The 24863-nt window shown below is 36.3% G+C and overlaps 1 protein-coding gene across 2 annotated transcripts; it reads left to right on the forward strand.

The window, feature by feature from the left end:
- Positions 1-7241: 7241 nt before the first annotated feature.
- On the forward strand, positions 7242-23393 carry UBXN2B (UBX domain protein 2B). Of its 2 annotated transcripts, XM_081953348.1 has the most exons (9): positions 7242-7535; positions 8720-8823; positions 9376-9426; positions 10036-10192; positions 11783-11869; positions 13386-13495; positions 18200-18337; positions 20658-20819; positions 20966-23391. In XM_081953348.1, exons 1-9 carry the CDS (start codon positions 7398-7400, stop codon positions 21126-21128), a joined length of 1110 nt encoding a protein of 369 aa, XP_081809474.1. In that variant the 5' UTR covers positions 7242-7397; the 3' UTR covers positions 21129-23391. The 2 variants fall into 2 exon arrangements, with proteins under 2 accessions (XP_081809474.1, XP_081809475.1); XM_081953349.1 differs by lacking the exon at positions 13386-13495 and having other exon boundaries at positions 18204-18337; positions 20966-23393.
- Positions 23394-24863: the final 1470 nt, after the last annotated feature.

A 24863-nucleotide genomic window follows, 5' to 3' on the forward strand; every position in this document is an offset into this window, starting at 1 on the left:
CCGATAGCAAGCAAGCGTAGCAAGCAAAACAGAGGCTGACATCCGGCCCCCCTTCAGAAAGAGATATCACCCCTGTAGGAAAAGAGAGAGGGAAAACAATACAAAATAGCGGCATGGTATATACATCTATCATAAAATCAAGGCTTATCAGGATAGATGGTGTAGAACTTTCGCAAAAATCTGGGAGCCCTAACATGAGGTTTGTCAACCCATTCAGCCTGGGAGGGGGGAAAATGTTTCCAGGAGATCAAATACTGAATGCGACCTCTATGTTTTCTGGAATCCAAGATTTCTTTAACTTCAAAATGTTGCTCTCCCTCAATAAGAAGAGGGACCGGAAGTGAAGGTTGAAGCGGACGAAACGAAGAGGTGTGCTCCGGTTTTAACAGGTTCACATGAAATACAGGAAAAATTCTGTTAAGGTTCTTCGGCAACTCCAATTTCACCGATACAGGATTTATGATTTTCACAATGGGGAACGGACCTACATACTTTGGTCCCAGCTTCTTCGATTTTTGGGTGGTTTGCAAGAACTTGGTGGACAAAAACACACTATCCCCAACTCTGTACTCTTTTGGCTTTGTCCTTTTTTTATCCGCTTGCTTAATGTCAGGCATGCCTCCTTCAATATCCAAGAAAGGAAAACCTCAACTCCATTTTAATAGAAATAAAGTACTTTTACTAGATATGAAGTGAAAACAGCAAAAGGAAAACAAGATCTGAGCCAGAAAAGTGTGAACATATACATATCAAACGTTTACCCACTACTCTCCCAATTTCCCAACCCATTGTCCAATCTGCAACTCCCTAAGGTGTCATTTGAGGTGCATCTTCAAACAGCATCATCAAGTTGGTATGCGAAATGGTTGGCCTTGACCAAGTCCAAACATCATCCACCAGCATGCACAGAAGACGGTGAGAATAAGACTCCTCCAGTATAATATAATTCCCTTCCCCAATACTATGCACCCCACCTCCTATGGCAGCGGATAGCAAGCAAGCGTAGCAAGCAAAACAGAGGCTATCTACTGTATTTTTCTCTCTATATCTCTTTTTATTTCTCTCTAGCCCTCTACCTATCTACCTACTTACACTCTCTCTCTCCCTACCTACCTACTGTATTTCTCTATCTCTATTCCTACCAATCTACTGTATTTCTCTATCTTTCTCTATTTCTCTCTCTCTATTACTTTATCTACCTACCTACTTACCTAACTACTCTCTCTCTCTCTCTCCCTACTTACCTACTGTATTTCTCTCTCTTTCTCTCCCTCTCTATCCCTCCATCTACCTACCTACTTTTTAAAAAAAATTGTCTCTTCAAAACCTTGGTGCGTTTTCTACTCCGGTGCGTCTTATCGTCTGAAAAATACGGTAGATTAGAAGTAAAAGAAGTAATAATAATAATACTGAATTGTTTGTATTATGCTAGTTTTTTGGAAATATTTAGGAGGATAAGATATAAAAAATAAAAATATTGTCCAACTGAAGTAAGCAAAAAAAATGTTACATGGAATACTTGAGCAGAATGATAGTTAAAATATTTGAAAGAAAGAAATATTAATCCAGAAATATTGTATACAGTATATCTACAAAAGAAGACCCAAGTTGTAAGGGATGAAACTGGCAAACTGTCTCTAGGGTAGAGAGAAGCACTATGTCAAGACAGATCACGTCCCACCCAAAGCCATCATGAGAATGGCCACATATCTATTCATTCAGAAAGATGGGAAGAGAAAGCCAAACTTTTAAAAAGTGCAGACATATTTCATAAAGCTTCTGACTATACTATAAGGCAGTGATGGCGAACTTTTCCGGCATCGAGTACCCAAACCAGAAGATGTGCTCCTACATGTGCCGGAGCACCGGAAACCCAAAGACCAGCTGGCCAGCACGCATGCGTGCACCGGAAACCAGAAGAGAAGCAGGCAACAGTGCACATGCCCACAGAGAGGGCTCTGCATGCCACTTCTGGTACGTGTGCCATAGGTTCGCCATCACAACTATAAAGTTTCTGAACTGTGGCATCAAGCCAAGCCGTATCTGAGTCTGCTGTTAAGTCAATTCCTGAATAAGGTACATGACTGATATTAGTTACAATATTCACTGAATAAGAAATGGACACAGAGATCGCTAAGCAGTATCACATTGAAAAGAAATTGCCAAGATAAACTATTTAATACTGTGTATCTTGAAGGGAGAGAAAGGAATTCCTTGGAAATATGACTAGATCACAGATTCAAAAACTTTGGGTCTGTAAATGATGAATTAGGAAGGACTCCCTCAATACCAAAAGGAAATGGCTATGTAGAAAGAACAGGAAGTGCGCTGTTTCTGGACTTTGGCCAGAGTAAGTTCATCCAGTTTAATCAGCATGGCGTTCATATTTAATACTTTTCTTTGCACCAGCATTTTGTAATGTGCAGATCACTACTGTTCCAAAACAAATAAAATTACAATCCTAGATAACTATGTTTCAAATGTGTTGTCTTTTATCACTAGGTAATTTTCCAAGTACAGGTCAATACCAGCACTAGGAGAAAAAAAATCAAACTATATGACTTATGAAGCTGATGCGGACCATAGATCAGTCAATATTGCAGTTATCATAACTGGTCAGGGTTATCATCAAAGAACACGAATTTGCTTTTTTGTGGGGAAGGGAGACACCCTTTTCAATTGTGGCAAAAGAGTGGCAAAGTGGATGAAATTAGACCCTGTCCTTGGGCCAAATATCGCAGTGCTAGTCTAGTGTACAACTTTCAAAATTGTAAGTGCCTCCTAGACTTCTCAAACATTCCATGCAAAAAAATTGGAACAGATACTGCAGTTTTATATTTGAGGGGCTGCCACAGAGAGGAGGGGATCAAGCTATTTTCCAAAACACCCGAAGGAATAATGGATGTAAACTGATCAATGAGAGACTGAACCTAGAAATAAGGAGAAATTTTCTGACACTGAGAATAATTAACCAATGGAACAGCTTGCCTTCAGAAGCTTCATCACTGGAAATTTTCAAGAAGAGACTGGACTACCATTTGTCAGGAATGCTGTAGGGACTCCTGCTTGGGCAGGGATTGAACTAGAAGATCTTCCAACGCTGTTAACTTGTTGTATCGGTTGTAGCTTGACCCAAATATTGTCCCACAACATCCCCTAAGCTCTTATGCTGATTTATAAGATCATAAACAATGTACTTTGGGGACAACGATTAAAACATGTGAAGTAAAAAGAGATTTGGTGTATAAATAAAATAATAGTTCATTCTCGAAGATGAAAAACTTGCCACCATTGTGCTACTATATGAAGAAACTGCACATTATACTATACAGATTAGACTTTCTGTTACTGGTTGCAAAATGTATAGGTGGAACACTCAAGATTAAGCTTTCAAGAAATTCTAACATCCCTTGTAAGAGGTATCAAAAAGAATACATTTTATTTCAGTAAAATTGCTCTTCAGAACTGACATAGCTCATTTTTGACTGCTCAGTGTACAAAACACTGATTTGCTATAAATATATACAATTTCCTAACTTTCAAGGGGCATAGGAAAACTTGTCAAAGAAAAATTCTAGACATAATTTCTGCAACTAAATCAAATGTACTTTTAGCACCACCTAGGGACAAATTCTGTATTAACAGTTCTTGTTACCTTAAACAGCTTTAAGGCAAGTCTTCTATTAAATGTTATTCTCACTGAATGAAAATGTTTTATAATTATATATTGGAATGAAACAACTATTCTTCCATCAACAGTGAGTCTTTATTTCTATATATCCTTGTATAAGACAATTGCTGAATTACTGAAACTGGCACTTCAGGGGCACTTTAAAGATTAACACATTGAATTAAAACTTTCAGAAATGTAGAACTCAATCAGTTTTTCTCTACAGAAAACATTTGCTATTCCTGTACAACAGTGCACAACAGTGCAGTTTGCAGTGCAGTATTTCTGTTTTTCTGTCATAGTCTGTTAGGATCCATCCAGAGTAGTGGAGAAAAAAAAACACTATGCTGTTGTCTGTAAATGACAATTATAAACCTTTGTCTCCCTCTGGAGGGGTTTCACACAGAATTGAAAATGTATCTCCATGTTTCTGAAAGTTTTGTTCTACTACTTTTCAAAACAAGATATTTAACAAAGTTAATGAAAGTAACAATGGAAATTTTGGCTTGGGAAGGAAAGGGACACACAGATACTTACCATCGGTGACGCAGTGGTTAGAGTGCAGTACTGCAGGCTACTTCTGCTGACTACAATTTGGAAGCTTGAATCTCACCAGGCTCAAGGTTGATTCAGCCTTCCATCCTTCTGAGGTCAGTAAAATGAGGATTCAAATTTTGGGGGGCAATATGCTGACTCTGTAAACAGCTTTGAGAAGGCTGTGAAGCACTGTAAAGCGGTATATAAGACTGAGTGCTGGTGCTAGCGCTATCGTCACATAAAACAAGAGAGGGACATGTCAGATCCAAGAAAGAAAAGAAAGTATTGGCTGTGTTTGCCTGTCACATTAAGCTACAAGCTAGCAAGTGCGACGAGTATAATTCAATAAACATGATTGATTTATGTTCAGGATGTCAAAGCATCCTTAAAGGCAGGTTAATTAAATATATTGGGTTTAACCATGACAAAGTATGTCACAACCACATGTTTTCAACAGATAAAGGATTTTAGAAGCCTGTTCAAAGCTAATCCACTATACAGTTACTCCAGAATGAAATGGTTGTACTTGATTCATATACAATGGAAACAAAATAACTGAATAAAGGAAACCAGAATGGAGCAGCATGCTAAGAAAACAAACAGTAAAAATATGATAGCAAAATTACTCCTGAAGACAATATGCATAGATATTCTGCTTACTGGCTTAGGGAAGGTAATTTGGCAGAATTCCATTTCCTGCAGAGCTACAGGTAAAGAATCAATAAAACTTTACAAGATGTTGAAAAGGGAATAACTGTAAAATGTGAGTCAACAAGACAGTCTTTGCCACGATATAGCAGTCAACCCAAAATACTACCCCTAACACGAAATAGAACCAATTGTGTGAACCAGATGCTTTAAAGCTTTTTGTTTGTAATTAAATAAATCAAAATCAAGCAGTGAGAAAGGCAGTAGTAAATATATCCAAAATAAATATGGCATTCAAGAAAAGAAAGACAAGATCTAATTTGGCTTAGCTGCTAAAAATGCTTCTCATACAGTAGCCAGTGATAATGAATAGGTAGAGTAAAAGTCAATCTTTCCATGGCTTTATTCACACTTTTTTAAAAGCATACTTATACTGGGCATTATATATATATATATATTTATACATTTTTATATATATATATATATATATACATTTATATATATATACATTTATATATATATAAAACAGCTGTGTATATTTTTGATCCAGACTTTACTTGTAATTATGTCTTTTTTTTTTCTAAAAGGGGAAAAGGGGGCGAAATGTGTCATGTAGTTTGGCTGAAAGCAGTCTTCAAAAACCTACTGTATATTACTTCAACCTCTCTACTCATTTGCAATCCAACGATACAGCTGGCACCCCTCTCCACTCATTTCCAATGTGATTCAAATTCCTGTTTCCCACCATCTTCTATTTCTTCCCAGGAGCTTTTAAGTTTAGAGTCTTAAGGTTGTTTCTCCTTAAGGCTGTGGACATAAGAATTCTGGACCTGCAAGGTACCAGCTGATTCACCACATATTCACATTGTCCCATCCAGCCATAATGCTCTATGTCTTTGAGGGTATTTTCCTTTGCCTGCAAAATTGAGCAGAGCTTCATCCTTCTGATTTATTGGGATATGAACCTTATGTGAGATTGATATTCTCTGTTGGTAATCTCTATCCTCTAACTCACAACAGTGATTTCTTTACATTTGTTGGATAATATTGCTGCCACAACCATTGTAATGGGGGCAACTGCAGATGTAAAATCAGGAATTGCTCTAGTAGTGAAGGATCTGCACCCTCCCATTCTCTCACTGTTCCAGCAGTGGTAGAAATTGCTGTTCCCCACTGCCATCCCCCTTGGGAAGGGACCATTTTTATGGGCTTTGTTTCAGAAGAATACAAAAGGACCAATCGGGCCTCTAATTAGACACACCAACTCAGCATAGGATATAATTGAGCGCTAACTGATGTCAAACTCAACTAATGGTCCTTCCTGGAATTCTTTTATTAGAAACCTGATCACCAAGCATGCTTAGAGCCTTATAAACCATTGCATGCAGTCCATTGTCCTTTTCTATCTCTGCAGTCTGCTGCTTTTAATAGCAACACTCCGGGGCAGGACTACTGGCAATGTGAGAAGTGCTGAATCTCATCCAAGCTGTTTAGATGATTGGCAGAGAATTACGAAGGCAGCAGAAATGGGGCTGTGCTGCAGATAAAATTATGATGTATACACAGCGCTACCCCATCTTACCAGTTCCTTATCAGCTTCCTCCATGCTTACCTATTTAGATAGGAGCAAGGTGTCTATTTCTGTAAATTTCCTTTATCTTGCATTTATACATACTGCAACAAGCCATAATATGCTTTGGTTTGCACTTACTGAATTGTGTAAATCCAGCCAGCATAAAACAAGATTTATCTATGCTCAGCCAATTAAGGTTCATTTAGAATGGTTGAGCAAACCATTATCTGCAAGCCCATCTTTTTTGGATGTTTGGGTTGGACTAGAAGACCTCCAAGGTCCCTTCCAATTCTACTATTGTATTGTATTGTATTGTATTGTATTGTATTGTGACAATGGAGCTTTGAATACATGGCAGTAGAGCATGTGAAAAAGAGAACTACATTGGGATTCTTACTTCCCCCCCCCCCTCATGTATATATGCCCACTCGTACTTTCTACATACATAATTTCTGAATGATTACTTAAGTTGAATTAAGACACGTCAGCCCATGGCCATATGTTCAGGGATCCACGGAGCAGCACAAAAATTGAAGTATGATATTTACTCCTAGATCGAGGGTGTACACTATTGCCGCTTTAACTGCTCTTCATTGCTAAAGGTCGTTTTTACTGGGAGGGTGTATTAAAAGAATCTAGCAAGTATCAACATGGCAGCGAACTATTTCAGATTTACGCGGAGAAGTAACCGTTCATTTAACTAGAAGGAAGCATTATACTAGACCGCTCCCTCCCCCAAATAATCTGATGGACTCAGAGAAAGAGGAACCCACATAACGTGCGCACGCGCAAGCCACGCAGAAGATGGGGCGAGCTAGGTTTGGAGGCCGGGCGTGCGAAGTGGCCCTCCTTTAAGACCTCGTTGCCACGGCAACCCTTGCTGCCGGAAGAATTCCTCAAGGATTCCGCCCATCTCCTTAGAGTAGCTCTGTAGCTCGGGCTCCCAGGAGCCGTTCCTTTCCTGCCAAGATGGCGGACGACGGGATAACAGACGGGAAACGGCAGGACGAGGCGGAGGAAGCAGGAGCAACAGGCGAGCCGAGTGGCGTTGGGCGGCAGAAAGGACCCCGTTCAAGCGGACGGCCTCCCACGGTTCGGGATCTGCAGGTAGAGGATTGGGGAGAGATGCTGAAGGTCGGGAGCCTATAAACAGAGGCTTGACAGTGTTGGCTCTCCCCTCCCCTTCCCCGTGACACTCGCTCCCTTTCAAAAAGTGAAGCGGCGGCGATGTCCTGATCTAGGGAAAGTGGAGTGATCCTTACCGGAGAGAATAAATTGACAGCTGCCTCTTTTGAGTAGATGCCTTTGGTTTTATTTAATGGATCTGAGGACCATTGTTTCTTCCAATAGATCAGATCAATAGCATGTTTTCTTTCCCTTTTTTTTGCCAGAAGATTTTTCTTTGAAAGAGTGAGAAAGATCCATCATATGATCAGCAATAGTAATAGCACTAACCTAATCCACATATACATTGTACACATGGGTCTTTATTTCTTCCACATACTTAAAATCTTCTACATAGATCTTGCAGAAGGGAGATGTGTCGAAATATTAGAGAAATGTATGTATGTGTTTTAATATTGGTGAAATTGAATTCCATAATTGTAAATCATAGCATCTATAATATTAGATAGATAGATAGATAGATAGATAGATAGATAGATAGATAGATAGATAGATGATAGATGATAGATGATAGATAGATAGATAGATAGATAGATGATAGATAGATAGATAGATAGATAGATGATAGATAGATAGATGATAGATACACACCCTCACAAACATGCTATATTTGCTATCATCAATTTTTTCTTCTTATATGAGCTGTAGCATATGCCTTATGTTGAGTTTAGGATAATCTTAGCTATAATACCAAGTTTCACTCATTCTAGACATTGAAACTTTTGACAGGTGGAAAGTATATCCCCCCAATTTTTGTAAATGAATTCCCAGGAGTTCAAACTAGCATTCTCAATGTCGAAGAACCAGTAGTTCAGCGCAGTTCCAGAAAGTCAACAGCTACCTACTGTGAGCTTGTTCTATTCACTGCCTTTAATCTTACTTTACCATTTTAGACTAGTAATAAATGTGTAATAACATCCGTATTAAGAAGTATTCACTTGGCAAATATTGTTCTTCAATCATGAGATTTTAATGAAAAAATAACTGTCAGTGCTTGACTACTTATCTATACTGTTCCTTGCCACCCAACCCTGCATTTGAAAATAGCTCATATTATTTCATTTCTTGGGTCAGTAGACACTGATTAATTCATATATTCTGTGTAGCTGGCATTGGCTGAATTATGTGAAGATGAAATGAAAAGACAACAACCTCATTCAGGCAAACCAACAACTGGAGTTGCCAGTCACCCCCGATTACCAGTGCAAAGGTACAAAAAATGTTCATTGTAGCTATTGGAAGATGGAATAGTTTGAAATGATTGTGATAGTTTCTATAAACATACATGTGAGAAATATTAATATTCAGCAAGCATTTTAATGAATCATATTGAATTGAAATATATTTAATATTGTGAGTATAAATTGTGCTTATTTATATGGGAGTAAATTCTATTAAACATGGGACAACTTATTTTTAAGCGAACATTAATGGTATTTCATTTAGGAAATCATTTGACTGCCATAGAGCTTTACTTTAACTCTGCTAAAATTAATGAAACGACGATTATACTATCAATTTTCTATAGACTGATGTAGTATTTATTCATATATTTAAGTTCTATATTTCAAATTAGTTTAATTTAAAACTAATTTACTCATTTTTTTATATTTATAATTTATAATAAAAATTTATAATTTTAGACAGCATAGAAAAGGGCAAGAGTTGGGTTTTGTTTTGACTTTTTGTAATACAATGGAATAAGAGATTGATGGTACCATTAACAAATAACATTATGAATAAATTTTCTTGTTTCTTCTAGAAATTTGAAAAAACCAGAAAGAAGTATGAGTGATGACATGGATAACCAAAGGTACCATAAAATAAAACATTTGATTTATTATATTTATTTTATTTTCATTTATTTATATCCCATCCTTATTATTTTTATAAAGAACTCAAGATGGCGAACATATCTAATACTCCTTCCTACAGTGATGTTCCTCTTGTCTGGAATATCAAAGTCCTTACAGGTGCTCTGTGAGCATAGGTGGCATAGCCGTTAGAGTGCAATACTGCAGGCTAAATCACTGCTCACTCCAGGAGTTTGATTCTCAGCAGCTCAAGGATAACTAAGCCTTCCATCCTTCTGAGGAGGGTAAAATGAGGACCCAGATTGCTGGGGGCAATATGCTGACTGTAAACTTAGAGAGAGCTGTAAAGCACTATGAAGCGGTATATAAGCGGTATATAAGTATATATTTTCCCAGGATTGTGCAACTGCTCTACGACTGCCATATAATCCCTGCAAAAGTTGTGTTTGGTTTAAAGAATTGCAGATGCTACGTATGCATACTCCTTGCTTTTAAGTGTTTTAACTGCTTTTATGTGGGAATCTTTTTGTGGATTTTATGTTGGAAATATGAATTTCTGTTTAAAACCTTTGACGATAACTCTTCTTTTTTAAAAAAAAATTAAAAAGGTTTTACTCAGGCGATACAGAATACAGAATTGTTGAGTCATCTGGAAACATGTCCTCCAGTAAAATAGTTGATGAACTTTTCAAAGAAGCAAGAGAACATGGGGCAGTTCCTTTGGATGAAGTATCAAGAGCTTCAGGAGACTGCTATAAAGCTAAAGTGTGTATATACATTTTTCCAGAACATTTATTTTAATGCAAAAATGTTTATGTTGAGATTTGATTCATCTTTAAATCATGCTTAAATTGTACTCAAAAAGCTAGGAATTTTGGTAAATTCTAATTCAACTGCCTGATTAGGGCAGGAGTCTTCACACCACCCCAGATAAATCATTGTCAGAACTTTCTTTGAAAGATCCATGGATCTTTCCATGTGGTACATGCTGTACCATTACCTAGTAGTTCTTACAATCAGGAAATTTCTCCTTATTTTGTATTTGGATCTTTCTCTATAAAGCTTTCATCAGTTGATTCTTATCCTATACTCAGACACTAGGGAGAATAAATCCATACTTTTTCCTGGTAACAGCCCTTGCTGTTATGTCATTTGTTAGCCTTCTCTTTTGTTGGCAAACAAGCCTAGTTCTTTTAAATGGTCTTCAGAGGATTTAGCCTCACTATCTTTGTTACTCTTCTCTGCATTCCTGGCATTTTTTCAGTTTTCTAATATTGTGGCAGGCAAACTGGACATAGTAAAAATAATCCTCAACTCATGACCATTTGTTTAACAATGATTTGAAATTATGACAACCTCAGAAATGTGCTATATTGCCCATAAAGCACTTCTGGCCATTGCAAAACATTGTGCTATTACCCCCTGATTGCAATCTGGGTGTTTAAACTTATGACTAGCGGCCAAATGTCCCGCAGTAATGTGATTGTCATTTGCAATTTTCTTGGCTGGCTTCCCCAGAAAATTGTAGAAGCCAACAGTGGAGGTTGCAAGCGGCTAAGAGGAACAGTTCTTTTCCATGCCCAAAAGGGAGCTGAACTTGCCAGGCAGCTCTTTCACTTTGTCTATGTAACAACTCGAGAACAACCCAATGATTGCAACTGGGTGGGAGTGCTGGTCTTTTGGGCTTTGAACAAAGCAAAAACATGGGTATCTCACTGAACTACCACTTAGTTCAACGGCCGAGATGCTTGTCCCGGTTGTAGTTGTAGGTTGAGGACTATCTGTGTACTAGATGCAGTATAACCAATGAAGCATTTTAAATTATTCATTCTTACTAGTAGTTTCTAGAAGCAGATTGACAACTAGAGTCTCAGTTTATCAGTGAAACCATCACTTATTTGTAACGAGCGTGCAAACTCTATTTTCAGATGTTGTTTTAATTACAAACTGTTTGATATGATATATGGAACCGGTCTACATTTATTGCATGAACTTCACATAATCTAATTTCTTGGGGAAAATATGGCATTGTTCTGTCCCTAATTATAAGCTATCAAATGCAATAGTCACTGGCCACAAAATAGAGTTCTGGACACGTTTATCGTTTAAAAATGATAAGATGAATTCAGTTGATTTTGATTTTTTCTATTTGTGTTTGTAGCAACAAAAGGAAAGTGTTTCTAATTTACAGAATAATTGACTTAATAGACTGTTTTCTTCTATTTCTTACAGTACCCAGCATATATATTTTTAAAAACTGTAGTTAATAATAATGAACTCATTCATAAATTGTGTATAATTTGTTAAAAGTAAGTAGTCTTACCTATAACGCAGATCTCTCTTTTAAATATTTAGTCATTTTCTGGTGGTGGATACAGATTGGGAGACTCTGCTCGGAAGCATTCTGAATATATACATGGAGAAAATCAGTATGGGCAAGACGTAAGTAAAAGTATGATAAATAAAATTATCTATTAAAAGAGAATCAATATGATTCTTCCAAAGTTGATTTCACTTTAAGTTGCACATAGGTACCAAAATGTAACCTCTGTGATTACTACTAAATATCTTTCTAATTTAGTTAATTGTATTTGTGCTTCTGTATTCTGTACTAGAGAGGTGAAGACTTAAACATGAATATGTGATACTCATAAAAAGAAAGCACAGAAAAATGTATTCTTCTAAATACATTATGCTGTGGGTTACCTGACCAATGTTTTGAGTTAGAATCTTGGTTTTAGGTTGATACTTAAGATGTTCATTCTTCCTATCTCTCTCTGCCTGATCAAGAAGATCAGAAAATCAAGTAGAAAGGCCTTTTCCTTTGTTTGTCATGCGAGAGGTAGTCCCTTTTCCGGATGCCTTTGGCTGAATTGAGAATATAATTTTGTTCTGAATGAATAATGTTTTGTTAGGAAAGTGCTGTTTTAATAGTGATAATATTTTATTTTATATTCCAGAAAATAAAATGTATTATGAAGACTCATTATCTTGAATTTAGATAAATTAGGTAGATATCCTTTTAATATATCGAATAGCTTATTTATATTTTACTGATTTGATTTCTTACAACAAAGGAACAAATACTTTATGATCTACACCAGGGATGTCAAGCTTGCAATGACACATTGTCGTCACGTGACATATTGCAACTTCCTTCCCCCTTCACTAAACCAGGAGTGGGTGTCGCTATCACATGATGCATCCGGCCCACAGCCTACAAGTTTGACACCCCTGGTCTACGCTTATATTTAGTATATCTGAAGAATGGATATGTCAATATAGAGGCCTACTGTGCTGTTCTGCTCTAGGCTCTTCAGCACTAATTAATGGTTTCTATGTACAGCATGAATTTATATGTGATCGTTATAATGCACTAAAGTTTGATTCAGTTTCCAACCTGACCTAGTTATGTTAAATGCTAGGATTAGCAGAAGGCAGTGGTATGATTCATCGTAGAGGACCGTGGGCCATGAGTCCCCTGTAGTCTTTCTACATGAAGAGAATCTCTTGTGCAGGATAAAGTAGAAGCTATCATTCCTAATATTCTTGGATGCAGAGTAGTTTGTCAAACTAGTACATTTTCCAATTGGATAAGAAGTATCCTGGAAAAACTATCCACAGCTATCTAGTTAGGAAATAGATGATGCATTAAAAAGCAGAAGGGTAGCTAACATCATAAGGAAGGACTTTTTACTATAAATATTGTGCTCTAGTTTGGCAAGCTGCGTCTTCTGCATTTCTGCAAGTTGTATACTGCAACTTCTGCATTTGTAGTATTTGTTTCCCAATAGTTAGAAAGATTCAGAATTGGAAGTATTGTATAGTTTAAAAGGTTCAGATGGCCATTTTAAATTAAGTGCTATACTACTGAGAAACAGGCCAATATGTATTGGTAGAAACAATCTATGTCTTCAAAAATCATAATTTATAAATCATTATTATGATTTATCAATAGGTTGAGATCTTGCTTAAATTGTGGAGGAATGGCTTCAGCTTAGATGATGGAGAGCTGAGATCCTACACAGATCCAGTGAATGTTCAGTTTCTTGAATCTGTTAAAAGAGGGTAGGTTTATAATATTAGTGAGTACAATAATACATTGGTATACATTTTCATTGCCTTGATATTTTTGTAGATTTTCTATTCATTAAGTAGGAGATCGCGCTTTGTATTCTTCAAGATAGAAAAAATGCTAGATTTGCCAATGAATCTGAGATACAGTACATGATCTGTCACAAGAAATTCAGATAAAACTCTGAGAGCAAAATGTTTTTTTGCTGAATTAAAAGTATTTTCTTAAAAAATCCACATGTGTTAAATGATGTTGGGAGGACAATGTCAAAAACTACCATAAGGTCCATTTAAATTGAATTAATTTTTAGTCGTTCCTTATTTTTGTACATTAAAGGGGTACATAAAGTGTTCCTGATTCTATTTTTCACCACAACAACCACCCCGTGAGGTCAATTGTACTGAGAGAAGGTGACGGCCCAAACTCCTCTATCCTATTCTCATGCTTAAGAGTGAACTATAACTTAGAGTTTCTCAGTTTCCAGTTCAGCATCTTAAGTATTACATCAAGATATTTTTGCCACATGCTTTAGGAAAACTGGAGAAATATTTAAGAGAGCTTCCAGATACAGAAAGAATTTGCCCTTTGCAACAAGAAACTTAAATCACTAAATAAAAAAGCTAAAATAGTCAAAACAGCTTGATTTGAAACATGTCTTCTATAAAAACTTTCTGTTTATCTACCTAAAAAATTAAATAAAAAGCTAGTGTTGCAATCTTAATTATCTTATCTTAACAATCTTAAGTTTCTGGGAAGAAAGGGATTTCATTTCTGGAGCACCAATCCACTAATGTTAAGTGGACGTTCTAATTAATATGAATGTTCAAAGAGATGGATTAACTTTTAAGGTCAGGGAAATAATAAATATGTAAGAAAGAAAAAGTTATTTGCAACCAATTAGTACTTCTTTGATTTCCAAAGCAAATAAACAGATGATGATTACTAAAGAATTATGTTTCCTAGATTTGACCTGTGCAAATCATGCTTGTGTGATTTACAAAAATATATTGATTTACAAATATTTCAAAAATATGTTTTTTATTTCAAAGAACAGTTAGAGATACAATAGCACATTAAACTCCAAAATGTGTTCAGCATAAAATATAGGAGTTGCAATTAAGCATATCTGCTGACCAGTGGTAGGTTGCAGGTGGTATGCCCCAGTATGGGCATACTGGAGCCAGCCTAGAGCACCGGATACTGTTCCGGTACGGTGCTCCGGAGGAGCTGCCCGCCCGCCCGACTCCTTACCGGAGTTTAAAGGCTTCTGTGCTTCCGCGCAGGCAATGGTGCGTACAGCACCTGTGCAACGCTCCACAGAGCAGCTAGAACATCGCAGAGGCACTTGAATGCATGTGTATGCTGCATGCGTGTGCATGCGTGCTGCACGCGTCCATGTGGACACTGCCGGCCCCGTTCCCACCTACCACTGCTTCTTCTTTCCAGTTTAATGGCATATTGGGAATAAATTATGTAAATAAATTGTGTAAAACCTTAGTCAGAGAACAGAACCCATATATTTGGTGTGGTGAGCTAAACAAACAACAGAAAGACTTACTTCTAAAATAGTCTGGATCTAGCAAAGAATTGAAGAAGAAAACATTTCAGAAAAGAAAATCCAAATGCCCTATGGGAGATACAGGAAGGCAGCTTGGAATGCTGCATTGCTTACTTCTTAAACACCACCACCACCACCAAGGCCAGAACTGCTATGAAGGTGGAAAGCATTCCAGAAGTCTTGCTCTATCAGGTTTCCATAGACTGTCATGTCCTTCTCAGTGCACCTAGATCCAGATACACAAACACGTAGAACATAAAACGAGAATAGAAACTTACTTAAACAAAAATGCAAACGACACCCTGATCATATCTCAGAAAGAAAAAATACACACATCAGTAAACATGCAGAAACAATGAATGGAGGGAGTAGAAATACATATTCCAGATGCACCTATGCACACACAGACACATAGACATACACCCATACAGAGGCAACTATGGAGAAAAGTACACAATAGGCTATTAGATACAGCATGTTGGAAGATTAGAACTATATGGATACAACAGGATAGAGAGGAAAAAGGGTATTTCCTTGGGTCTCGTTGTTAAAGTGGTTAGAAAGAATTCCAGACAATGTGCTCTCCATGCTTTCCCTATTGTATGGTATAACTTCATCCATTTTGAAAGTGTATTATTGATAATTTTACTGCATACTACTGACCTTCATAGAATAAAGCTTTTCCTTTGGTGCTTCTGAGACTTATTTATAGATTTTTGTAATGATGCTGAGGCAAGATAGTAATTTCTGATGGGTACCAAAGTTTAGGTAGATATATATTGCATTTAATGACAGACAAAGGTGATGGTAGTAAAAGGGGAGGAGAGACCTCTGGTGCCATTGAAGCAGCTGCTGGATGTTAAGGATTTTGGCAGAAGTAGTGGTGGAAACATAATAAATTGAAGCTCCAGAACAGTTGGCAAGAAGCAGCCTTGTGGGAAGTAGACTCCTAGAATAGCGTGATAGTAATTAAAGTCAGTATGGAAGCCATAGATGACACCGGAGATGGAGGTGACTAACTCGATAGGAAGACCAATTGCTTGGTGGCTCCAGTCACCAAGTGCTGCCAATCAGCTGTTGAATTGCACTATGTACTTGGCTGGAGGAGCTGCTAGGCAATGGGATATTGGATGCTGGTGATGGTAAGTGCTTGCTCAGTGGTTAGTGCTTATGTAACAACAGCAGTGGCATCTGACTGCACATTGGTGGTGGTACCAACCTGGATACAGTTGGCTCAATATGCTGAAGGATCAAGGTAGCCCTTAGCATGTGGGAATGGGATGATGGCCAAGTTGAGTGCTGGTCTGTTTCCTATGGTTTCTGCAGATAAGCTTAATCCACTGTGCTCGGCAACCATGATCTTTCTTCATGTATTATCAGGATCTCAAAGACGTAGACTGCTCTAATGGTCAGAGGACCTCGGAAATATTATTTTAACATCAGAATGAGATCATTTTGTGATGATGGGTGAAGTCATCCATAAACATGATGATGATACCAGATCTATATCTCAATCAATCCTGGATGCTGAGATTTTATCTCAGTGCCTAGATGTTGTGGGGGTCTGGACCAGGAAAAACAGGCTTAGAATCAACTCTTAAACAGCTATAGATTTTGGGGTCATCTGCCCACGGCAAATCTTTGGATCTTCTAGACTCATTGCTTTTGCTCAAATAACAGGTAGCAGTTATGCCTTAGGGGGCCTTTTCATAAATCCATCTTGTGCATTAATTATGCCATTTTCTGAATCAGAAAACCATACTTATGCTGACACAGCCTTGGTACAACTCACCTGGATCACTCCAATACGTTTTACTTGGGGCTGTTCTTGAAGATCAGTTGGAAGCTACAGGGGTCTAACATGCAGTAGTGAGAGTAGTTATAGGTATACATTAATATACATGTCACCCTGTTACTTTGCACAAGTTGCCCAGTAAGCTTAAATATGCTATTTGTCAGCTATAAAGCTTTTCATGGAAGCTGGCTATTTGCAGGATTGCCTGTATGTAGTTAGGCTTCCTGTCCAATAAGTCTGACAGAGTTGGCATGCTCTCTGTATTGTCACTCAAGTAGTGTCATTTGGCAAGACCAAGAGCATTTCCTTCAAGATCCGGATAGCTCTAACCCTATCTGCCTTCCAAAAGACTTAAGAGCTTTTATCCTCCTGCAGACATTAATTTTTTATACCATTGTGAGTCACATGCCAAGTGGGCAGCCATATAAATTAATAATAAACAGTTTGATCTATTCTATAGAAGATACATTCAGTGACCATACTGCAGTATTATGAATGTCAGTCCTTTATTTCAGAAAGCTGTCCTTTAGACTTATATATTTGTTAAAAATTCAACTTTTGTCCTTTATTTTGGTCATTTAATTTTTACTGTACAAATGATACACATTAATGCACGGCCTTTAGCATTTATGTGAAAAACATGGAAATGGAATTGTCTTTTTAAAACAAATCTATATAGAGTTTGATTTTATATAGTTTTATTAGAATATATGTTTTATAAAGTTTTTCTTGGTTTTGCACTTGAAGTTTTCTTTGTAAAGTTAAAACATAATTATTCTTTTTCTATCTTTATCAACCTTTTTCAGGTTCATCCTTTATTTTTATTTTTTAAAAATGGTAATTTTAAATCAGGGGTGTCAAACTCAATTTCATTGAGGAACGCGTCAGGATTGTGTTTGACCTCAGGGGGCCATATATGCATGGTCAGGATGGGAGTAGCCAGTTTGATGTCGCTCATGCCAAGGGGCACCTATGGTGGCCCGGGTGGGGCTCGGGAGAATCCTCCTGCAGTCTCTGCCAGTGAAAACGGAGCCCAGATGGGCCACGAACTGCCCTCTCGAGTTCCGCTTTTTTGGCATAGACACCATGGGCTGGTCCTTTGCTATTTCCAGGGTGGCCAGATCTAAGCACCCCGTAGGCCAGATCTGGCCTGTGGCCCTTGAGTTTGACACCCCTGCTTTAAATATAAGGCTATAGAGAACAGTGTATCTATTATATTTTTTTAAAAATATAATGTTAAAGATATGGTTGGGCAAAAAACAAATCACTTTTAACATTTCGCTGTTCAGCTTAGTTATAGGTTTCCTTGTAAAATAAACCATTGTTCTTTTTTCTGCTGTTAAGAGAGATTCCTGATGAACTTCAACGACTAGTGCATGGAGGTCAAGTTAATTTAGATATGGAAGACCATCAAGAACAGGAATATGAGAGACCTAGGCTGAAGTTCAAAGCTTTTAGTGGGGAAGGTCAGAAACTTGGAAGGTTAGTTTCTTTTTTTTTAAGTCATATAAAAAGAAATTATACTGAACTGTTATTAATTGCAGTTGAAAGTGGGAGTTTAGAGCAACCAATTCGACATGGGACAAACATCATGTCAATTAAAAACGAGGATCCACGAATACTGGCTGGCAGTCAAACCTCAAGGTTCCAAATCCTTAATCTCTACCCACACCAACAACAAACAGCACCAGTTTGATTGGAGCAACACAAAAATCATTGCCCATGCTACCACCTAGCATGCTTGTAGTTCATTGAAGCCTGGCTCCATAAGCAATTCCATCAACAGACACATTGACCTTAACTAGCCTACAAACTCCTCGGAATCCAAATCAACCGCACAGCCAACCAGAGACAGCACCGACCCTCAACCAACGCATGCAACCCCCACCACCATCACTTTACCTTCCAATGACCCTGACTTGATGTATTCTCCTAATCACAAAACCCATCACAAGACTCACAGCTGACCCATCACAATACCCTCACTTGACACACCCACACATGCAGTCCTTATAAATAGAAGAACACTGACATCCTCTAAACTCCACTGAAGATGTTACTAGCCTGGTAATGAAATGTTCATAAATCAACCCACAAGCTCAGAAAACAAACCTTCACCCTCATCCTACACTCAAGCTACAGATATTTGCCACTATTGCAAAGCAGTTTAGAGTATTATGGTCTGTGATTTCTAGGAGTTGCAGTGCTGATATATTTAAAGGTACTGTATTGGGGAAGAGTATGTATGTATGTTGCTTTTTGCATTTTTTACCATGACTTCATTTGAGTCTTCACACCCAATGATTGCCTGGACAATTCACTGCCATTGTCTTGGCAAGATTTGTTTGGAAGTGGTTTGCCATTACCTGTTACATAAGGCTGAAAGATAGAAAATGGTCTAAGCTGCCATCATGCTAAGGCAGCCTCCCAGTTTCCAGGCTTTATGTTAATGTTTACTTAAATTATTTAATATGGAACAAATAATAGCAAGTACTTGTCTCAAAAGTTAAAATAAAAACAGTAGCTAAATATGGTTCATTAAATTGTTAATGCCATGAAACGATCACATTTTTTACACACATTTTATTAGAATTTCCAGACACGTCAACCAATTATTGAGTGTTTATAAACAAACAGATGAGAATTAAATATTCAATCAAGGCAATTCTGCTCAAGGGTTTTTCCCAGAAGAGTAAATCTGCAGAGACTGTATTTGCAATCTGCAAAATATTTTTACTCCTGCGAAAGTCGTGTTCTTTAAATTAAGTATGCAAGAGTACAAATTTTATTCATAACAGTTCAATAGTTTACATAAGGAATAAGCAACGTAATTCCCTCCAAATGTTCTTGATTTCAAATTTATCAGACAAAATGATTGTGGTAATTTGGAAAGAGCTTTAATGCAAAGCAACTGAGAAGTATTAGGTTTACCTATGTCTGGACTATATTATTAGTTTTGTTAAAATATATGTGATACTTACGTTGAAGGAAATTACTTAAAATGCATTTTTACACATAATTAGACCAAAGGTTCTTATTTGCAACTAAGTGCCATTGGTGAACTTCTTCCTGACAAATGTTCAATTGCTCTTTTAGCTGTCTTTCAGTTATTACATACTGTATATCTATTTATTCTTTTTCAAGCCAGCAGAATGTTGGAAAGGGATCCTGGGACTTGGTCTGAAGCTAAGCACAAAGAGACAAAGTTTAGTATCAGGAAAGGTCATCTAAAGAAAGATTAAGTTTGAAAATAATATGATTGGGATGCTTCTGGCTGCTTCATTCTTGAACACTATGCAGGTAGCCCTCAACTTACAACCATAATGCAGTCTGCCAATTAGGTTGTAAGTTGTGATGATCATAAAGTGGGTCATCACATGACCATTAAGAGCTTTTTTTTCAGTTTTCATCAAGTGAACTTTGCAGTTGTTTAGCAAACTTATTGTGCACTATAGAGCATTTTTATCAGAATCTGAACACCATATTCAGCAAAAACATCATAAATCACCCTCATGTGCCCATGGAAGAAAGTAAACAGGCATATATGCAGGCTATTGAGTTCCCACAACATGGTCATGTGACTGAGAGTGGGGTGGCCATCAGAACTGTGGAACCAAGTTGTAAGTACCTTTGGGAGTGTCTGTCATAACTTTGAATGTTCGCTAAGTGACTGGTTGTAGGTTGAGGACTACCTATATGCTTCTGATAACATGACCAAGATCAAAGATGCTAATAAGAGATTGCACAGAATTCCAGAATCATGTCCTGTACCTTTTATCTACCTTGTTTTATTTTCTTTTAGTCTTACTCCTGAGATTGTTAGCACACCTTCATCTCCAGAAGAAGAAAACAAACCTTTTTTTGATGCCACTATTCCAATAGATGCCACTGTACCAACCACTAAGATCCAGATTCGTCTAGCTGATGGAAGTCGTTTAATACAAAGATTTAATCAAACACATAGGTAAGTAAGATAAGTTTCCTGCACTGTAGGATCTTGGAACTTAACAGACAATCTCCAAAATTCCTTCCAATCTTCTGTTGTGTAATACAGTAGCATAAAATTATGTTGATCCAACAACTAATTATAAATCTTATTCATGCCAACAGGATTACAGATATACGAAATTTTATTGTTCAGTCACGACCTTTGTTTGCCACCATTGACTTTGTTCTTCTGACTACATTTCCACATAAAGAACTTACAGATGAAAGCCTGACTTTACAAGAATCAGATATATTGAATACCGTGATATTACAACAGCTGAAATAAAATTTAAGCCTATCAGTGCAAGGCAAATTCTGGGAATAGATAATGTTGCATGTTGATTTGCAAGGTTGCTTCAAATAAATGAAGAAAAGACCAAAATAATTACATCGTTTTCCAGTTAAATATAGCAATTGACTTTTAAACCTGTTCAGTCTTCCAGTAACAATTTATTCAAATTGCAGGTCAAAAAGATTTGTTAAACAAATGTTGAATTTGTATTCTTTTTAGTTCAACTTTTGTGAATTCAAGTATTTTATGGAAGTGGGGGAACAGGGAAATAAAAAGAAATATTAATAGAAAATGTATAGGAATGTACATTTGATATTTATAGGAATACAGTGGGGGGAGTTGTGTGTGCATTGCATGGGATTCATTTTCTGTAAAATTTGAACTATAGAACAATTTTTCATTGTAGCAGCAATTGAGAACTTCAGTTTCTTAGTCTCATTTGTCACTTACAAATATTTTGTTCATAGAATGATGTCTTTCACTTATCTAACATGATTTTAACATGATCTCTGTGTTGTGCTACGAGTTATTTTGTTCGCTCTGTCATACCCTTTTAATATAAGTTATTACTAACCATACTTTCAAGTGCCAGATTGCAGAACAGGTGCAAAGTATTTTTTACTTTTATTCTGTAAACCGGTGTCCTGTTACCAAATGTGAACTCTAACTTTTATGACTAAACAGAGAAATATAATAAAATAATATATATGATTTATAAAGTCTGGTTTAAGAGGGAAATAGTGTGCTGTGTTGTATTAAATAGGTAATTGAGGACTAATTAATAAAGTCACTTTGCAGTATCACTTCTACACTTGGATTTGAATAGCAGTGACTCCTTAATATGTACCTTTCAACAACATGTATGTTTGTTTTGAGCATGCAGATTAACTTCCACCACTGGAAATTATTACAGAGATGTTATCATTGAGCTTTGGATATTACAAAGCATTTCTACTCCAGGTTAATTTGTATGGCTAGTTGCTTTTCCAAGCTATTTCCAAAAACACAAATTATGATTTTGCAAACTTCATAAATCCAAATTAAATATTTTAGTGGTATGTTAAATTTAACTTGTGCTTCTGGTTATGCTCTGATGTAAATAATAAAGAAGAAAATGTGCAACACAGGATATACAGATCATCTTGGAATTTTAACCACAGGTGTAGAACATTGGATTAGGATTCCACTTGTAGTATTTTAAAGCATAGCAACTGTAGATATAAGGAAAAGTATAGAAATAGAACCATTTTAAAAAATAATAATAACAAATGCTTGGTTAACAAGGCACAGCAAAATTTATCAACACAAGATTCTACATACAAATTCCACTGTTCCCAACAAGCACTTAACTATAAAACTGTCTGAAATTTAAGATGATGTGATAATACATGATGTGTATTTAACTGCATTGCACTTGTATCTTTTAATCACAATATATGAATTGTTGATGAATAGACGGTTTATAGTATTATAATTTTGTTTAAAGTGATAAGTGTTATCAAATGTTAAGGATTTTTAGTGGCAGCTTTTCAGAAAGCCTACTTACACTACACAGCTCATTCCTCAGCCAAGATATTTTTGCCTCCTTTTTAATCTAGATTTATGAAAATATATTCAAAGATGTAAACATCTTTGTAGTATTTTTTTCTTCAATTTTGTGCCCAGGAATCCAAGCCTATCAAGAAGAGAAGTTTCCTTTAAGTCTAAGATATAATGCTTGAGTGTAAATTTTAAGTAGGGTTAGCTCCGGATTTCTACAACTCGTTTTGTAATTGGTACAGACTACTTTAGTTTTCAAAGACATAAAAAAAATTAAAAAGTGAAAAGATGTTGAAATGAATGCAAGATTTTGAAAGTAGAATATGTGCATGATTAAATTAAAAATAAATTACCATTATGTTGTAATTAATAAAGAACATGTTTACATTACAATACTTCTGTATATTTTTCATATTTATTAATTTGAAAAACAAATGGTTCAATTTGCTCCTACCTTAAATTTGACAGTCAAAGTTCATAAGACAATTAGAACTTTTAACTGATTTTGAGGAAAATGCATAATAAATTGCCAAATTTCAACTGACTTGCAATAAATATGAAAAGCAAGAAGAAAATGCTATAATAGAAAGTCCTGTTTGCTTCATATATGAAAACATGATACATTTTCAGTTTCAGTATAATGTTACACATACAGTATCTGTTTTGCCAATGCATGTTTGTGTTTCCCTATTAATCAAACAGCTGATACAAGGAAAATATTAGGAAGTTAATTAGATATCCTCAATTAAATTCCCACTGGATTATGGTTATTTTATTTTGAGCTAAGCTTGAATTGATTCAGTCCATCAGTTAAGTTTGAAATGATCCCATTCACAATAATGGAAAAAGATTGGTTTATATTCAAGCACTCTGCTTTATCTCATCTAGTTTATAACCATAATAAATAATAAACCCCTCCAACATGGAAGCTGTTTCAACCTTTAGTTCGTGCAAATGTATATATTTATCACACTATTGGGAAATATGAGATAATGAAGACTGCACTGGGTACTACAGCTTGAGCTTTTAGTGTCAGAGACAAAGTCCAATGATTAAATATTCATTTTACGTAAAACCTAATTTTGTTTGAAATTAGGTATCTATGAAAGAACCAAGATGCATTGATAATTATTTTCTAGTGATACTTCAGTTAACTTCTCATCAATACTTAGCAAATTCAATTGTAATAATCTCAATAACTTTATTATAGTATTACAATATCTATGATCTATTCTAATTCATAATATTTTCAATAAAATAAATTTACTTCATAGTTCCTGCTGCATAGTTGTTCAAAGCGTAATTGTTCAAAAGGTTATTAGTCATGAGAGGATTGTACCCAGCTTGCCTTGACATTGTATATATCCATAATCTTGGCTTCTTTCAGCCAAGAAACGTCTTGCACAAGACCACAAAAGATGGAATTGACACAGGAGTTCTGCAACTCAAATTGTCAACATCTCTCTCATAGGAAAAAAGCAGGTTTGACTGATCCTTGCTTTCTAAAGAAAAACATGCAGGTGGAATTCAACCAAGTCAATAATATTTTGTGCATTTCACAGACAAAAGAACATTGTCAAGGTGATCTACAGAGATTTTCAGTTTCTTTCTCCTATTTTATGACTAGAACAAGATTTCTGTAATATACTGGATTATCCTTGTGCCAAAAGTAGGACAAACAGAACATTAACTGAAAGTTCATATTATAGCAATCCTTTTTTATATTGATTTTTGTCCATTAACATCAATGGATCAGCAAACTGGATGATAGTTTCAGATACTAAACCACCTTTATTAGTCTGTAATGTGGAATGTACAACAATTCTAATTGTGCCCCTCACCCCAAATAATTTTTCTTCTGCAGAGAAGTTCTTTGGAATTTGTTTTTGAATTTTAACTATTATAAACAAACTGCTAGTGGAAATTCAACACTGAAAGGCCTTCAAAATGATTTTATTCTGCAATAATTTTGCCACAGCTGCTTTTTGAAAGATTTTCAAATTCAGAGGATTATTGTGTCACCTTTTGTGTTGCTGTTGCCAATGATAAGTTACTATTTTAGTGGGATTTTTCTTAAAATTTCCTTCAGTTTCCTTTAAGTAAGTGACAGTTCCTACTACTAAGCCAAGGACCTAAAACAGTGCTTTTTTCAAAGTAAGTAAAAGAAAAATCTAAAACAGGAAATAAATA

Source organism: Natrix helvetica, assembly GCF_964273705.1.
Source record: "Natrix helvetica genome assembly, chromosome: 4".
In the NCBI taxonomy this organism is placed as follows: domain Eukaryota; kingdom Metazoa; phylum Chordata; class Lepidosauria; order Squamata; family Natricidae; genus Natrix; species Natrix helvetica.

What these genes read in the sequence shown, in the direction of transcription:
- UBXN2B (XM_081953348.1), top strand. Translation starts at nt 7,398, where the DNA reads ATGGCGGACGACGGGATAACAGACGGGAAACGGCAGGACGAGGCGGAG. An exon ending in CCCCGATTACCAGTGCAAAG is followed by an intron (nt 8,824 to 9,375) that starts GTACAAAAAATG and finishes TGTTTCTTCTAG; the next exon opens with AAATTTGAAAAAACCAGAAA. An exon ending in AGATTTAATCAAACACATAG is followed by an intron (nt 20,820 to 20,965) that starts GTAAGTAAGATA and finishes TCATGCCAACAG; the next exon opens with GATTACAGATATACGAAATT.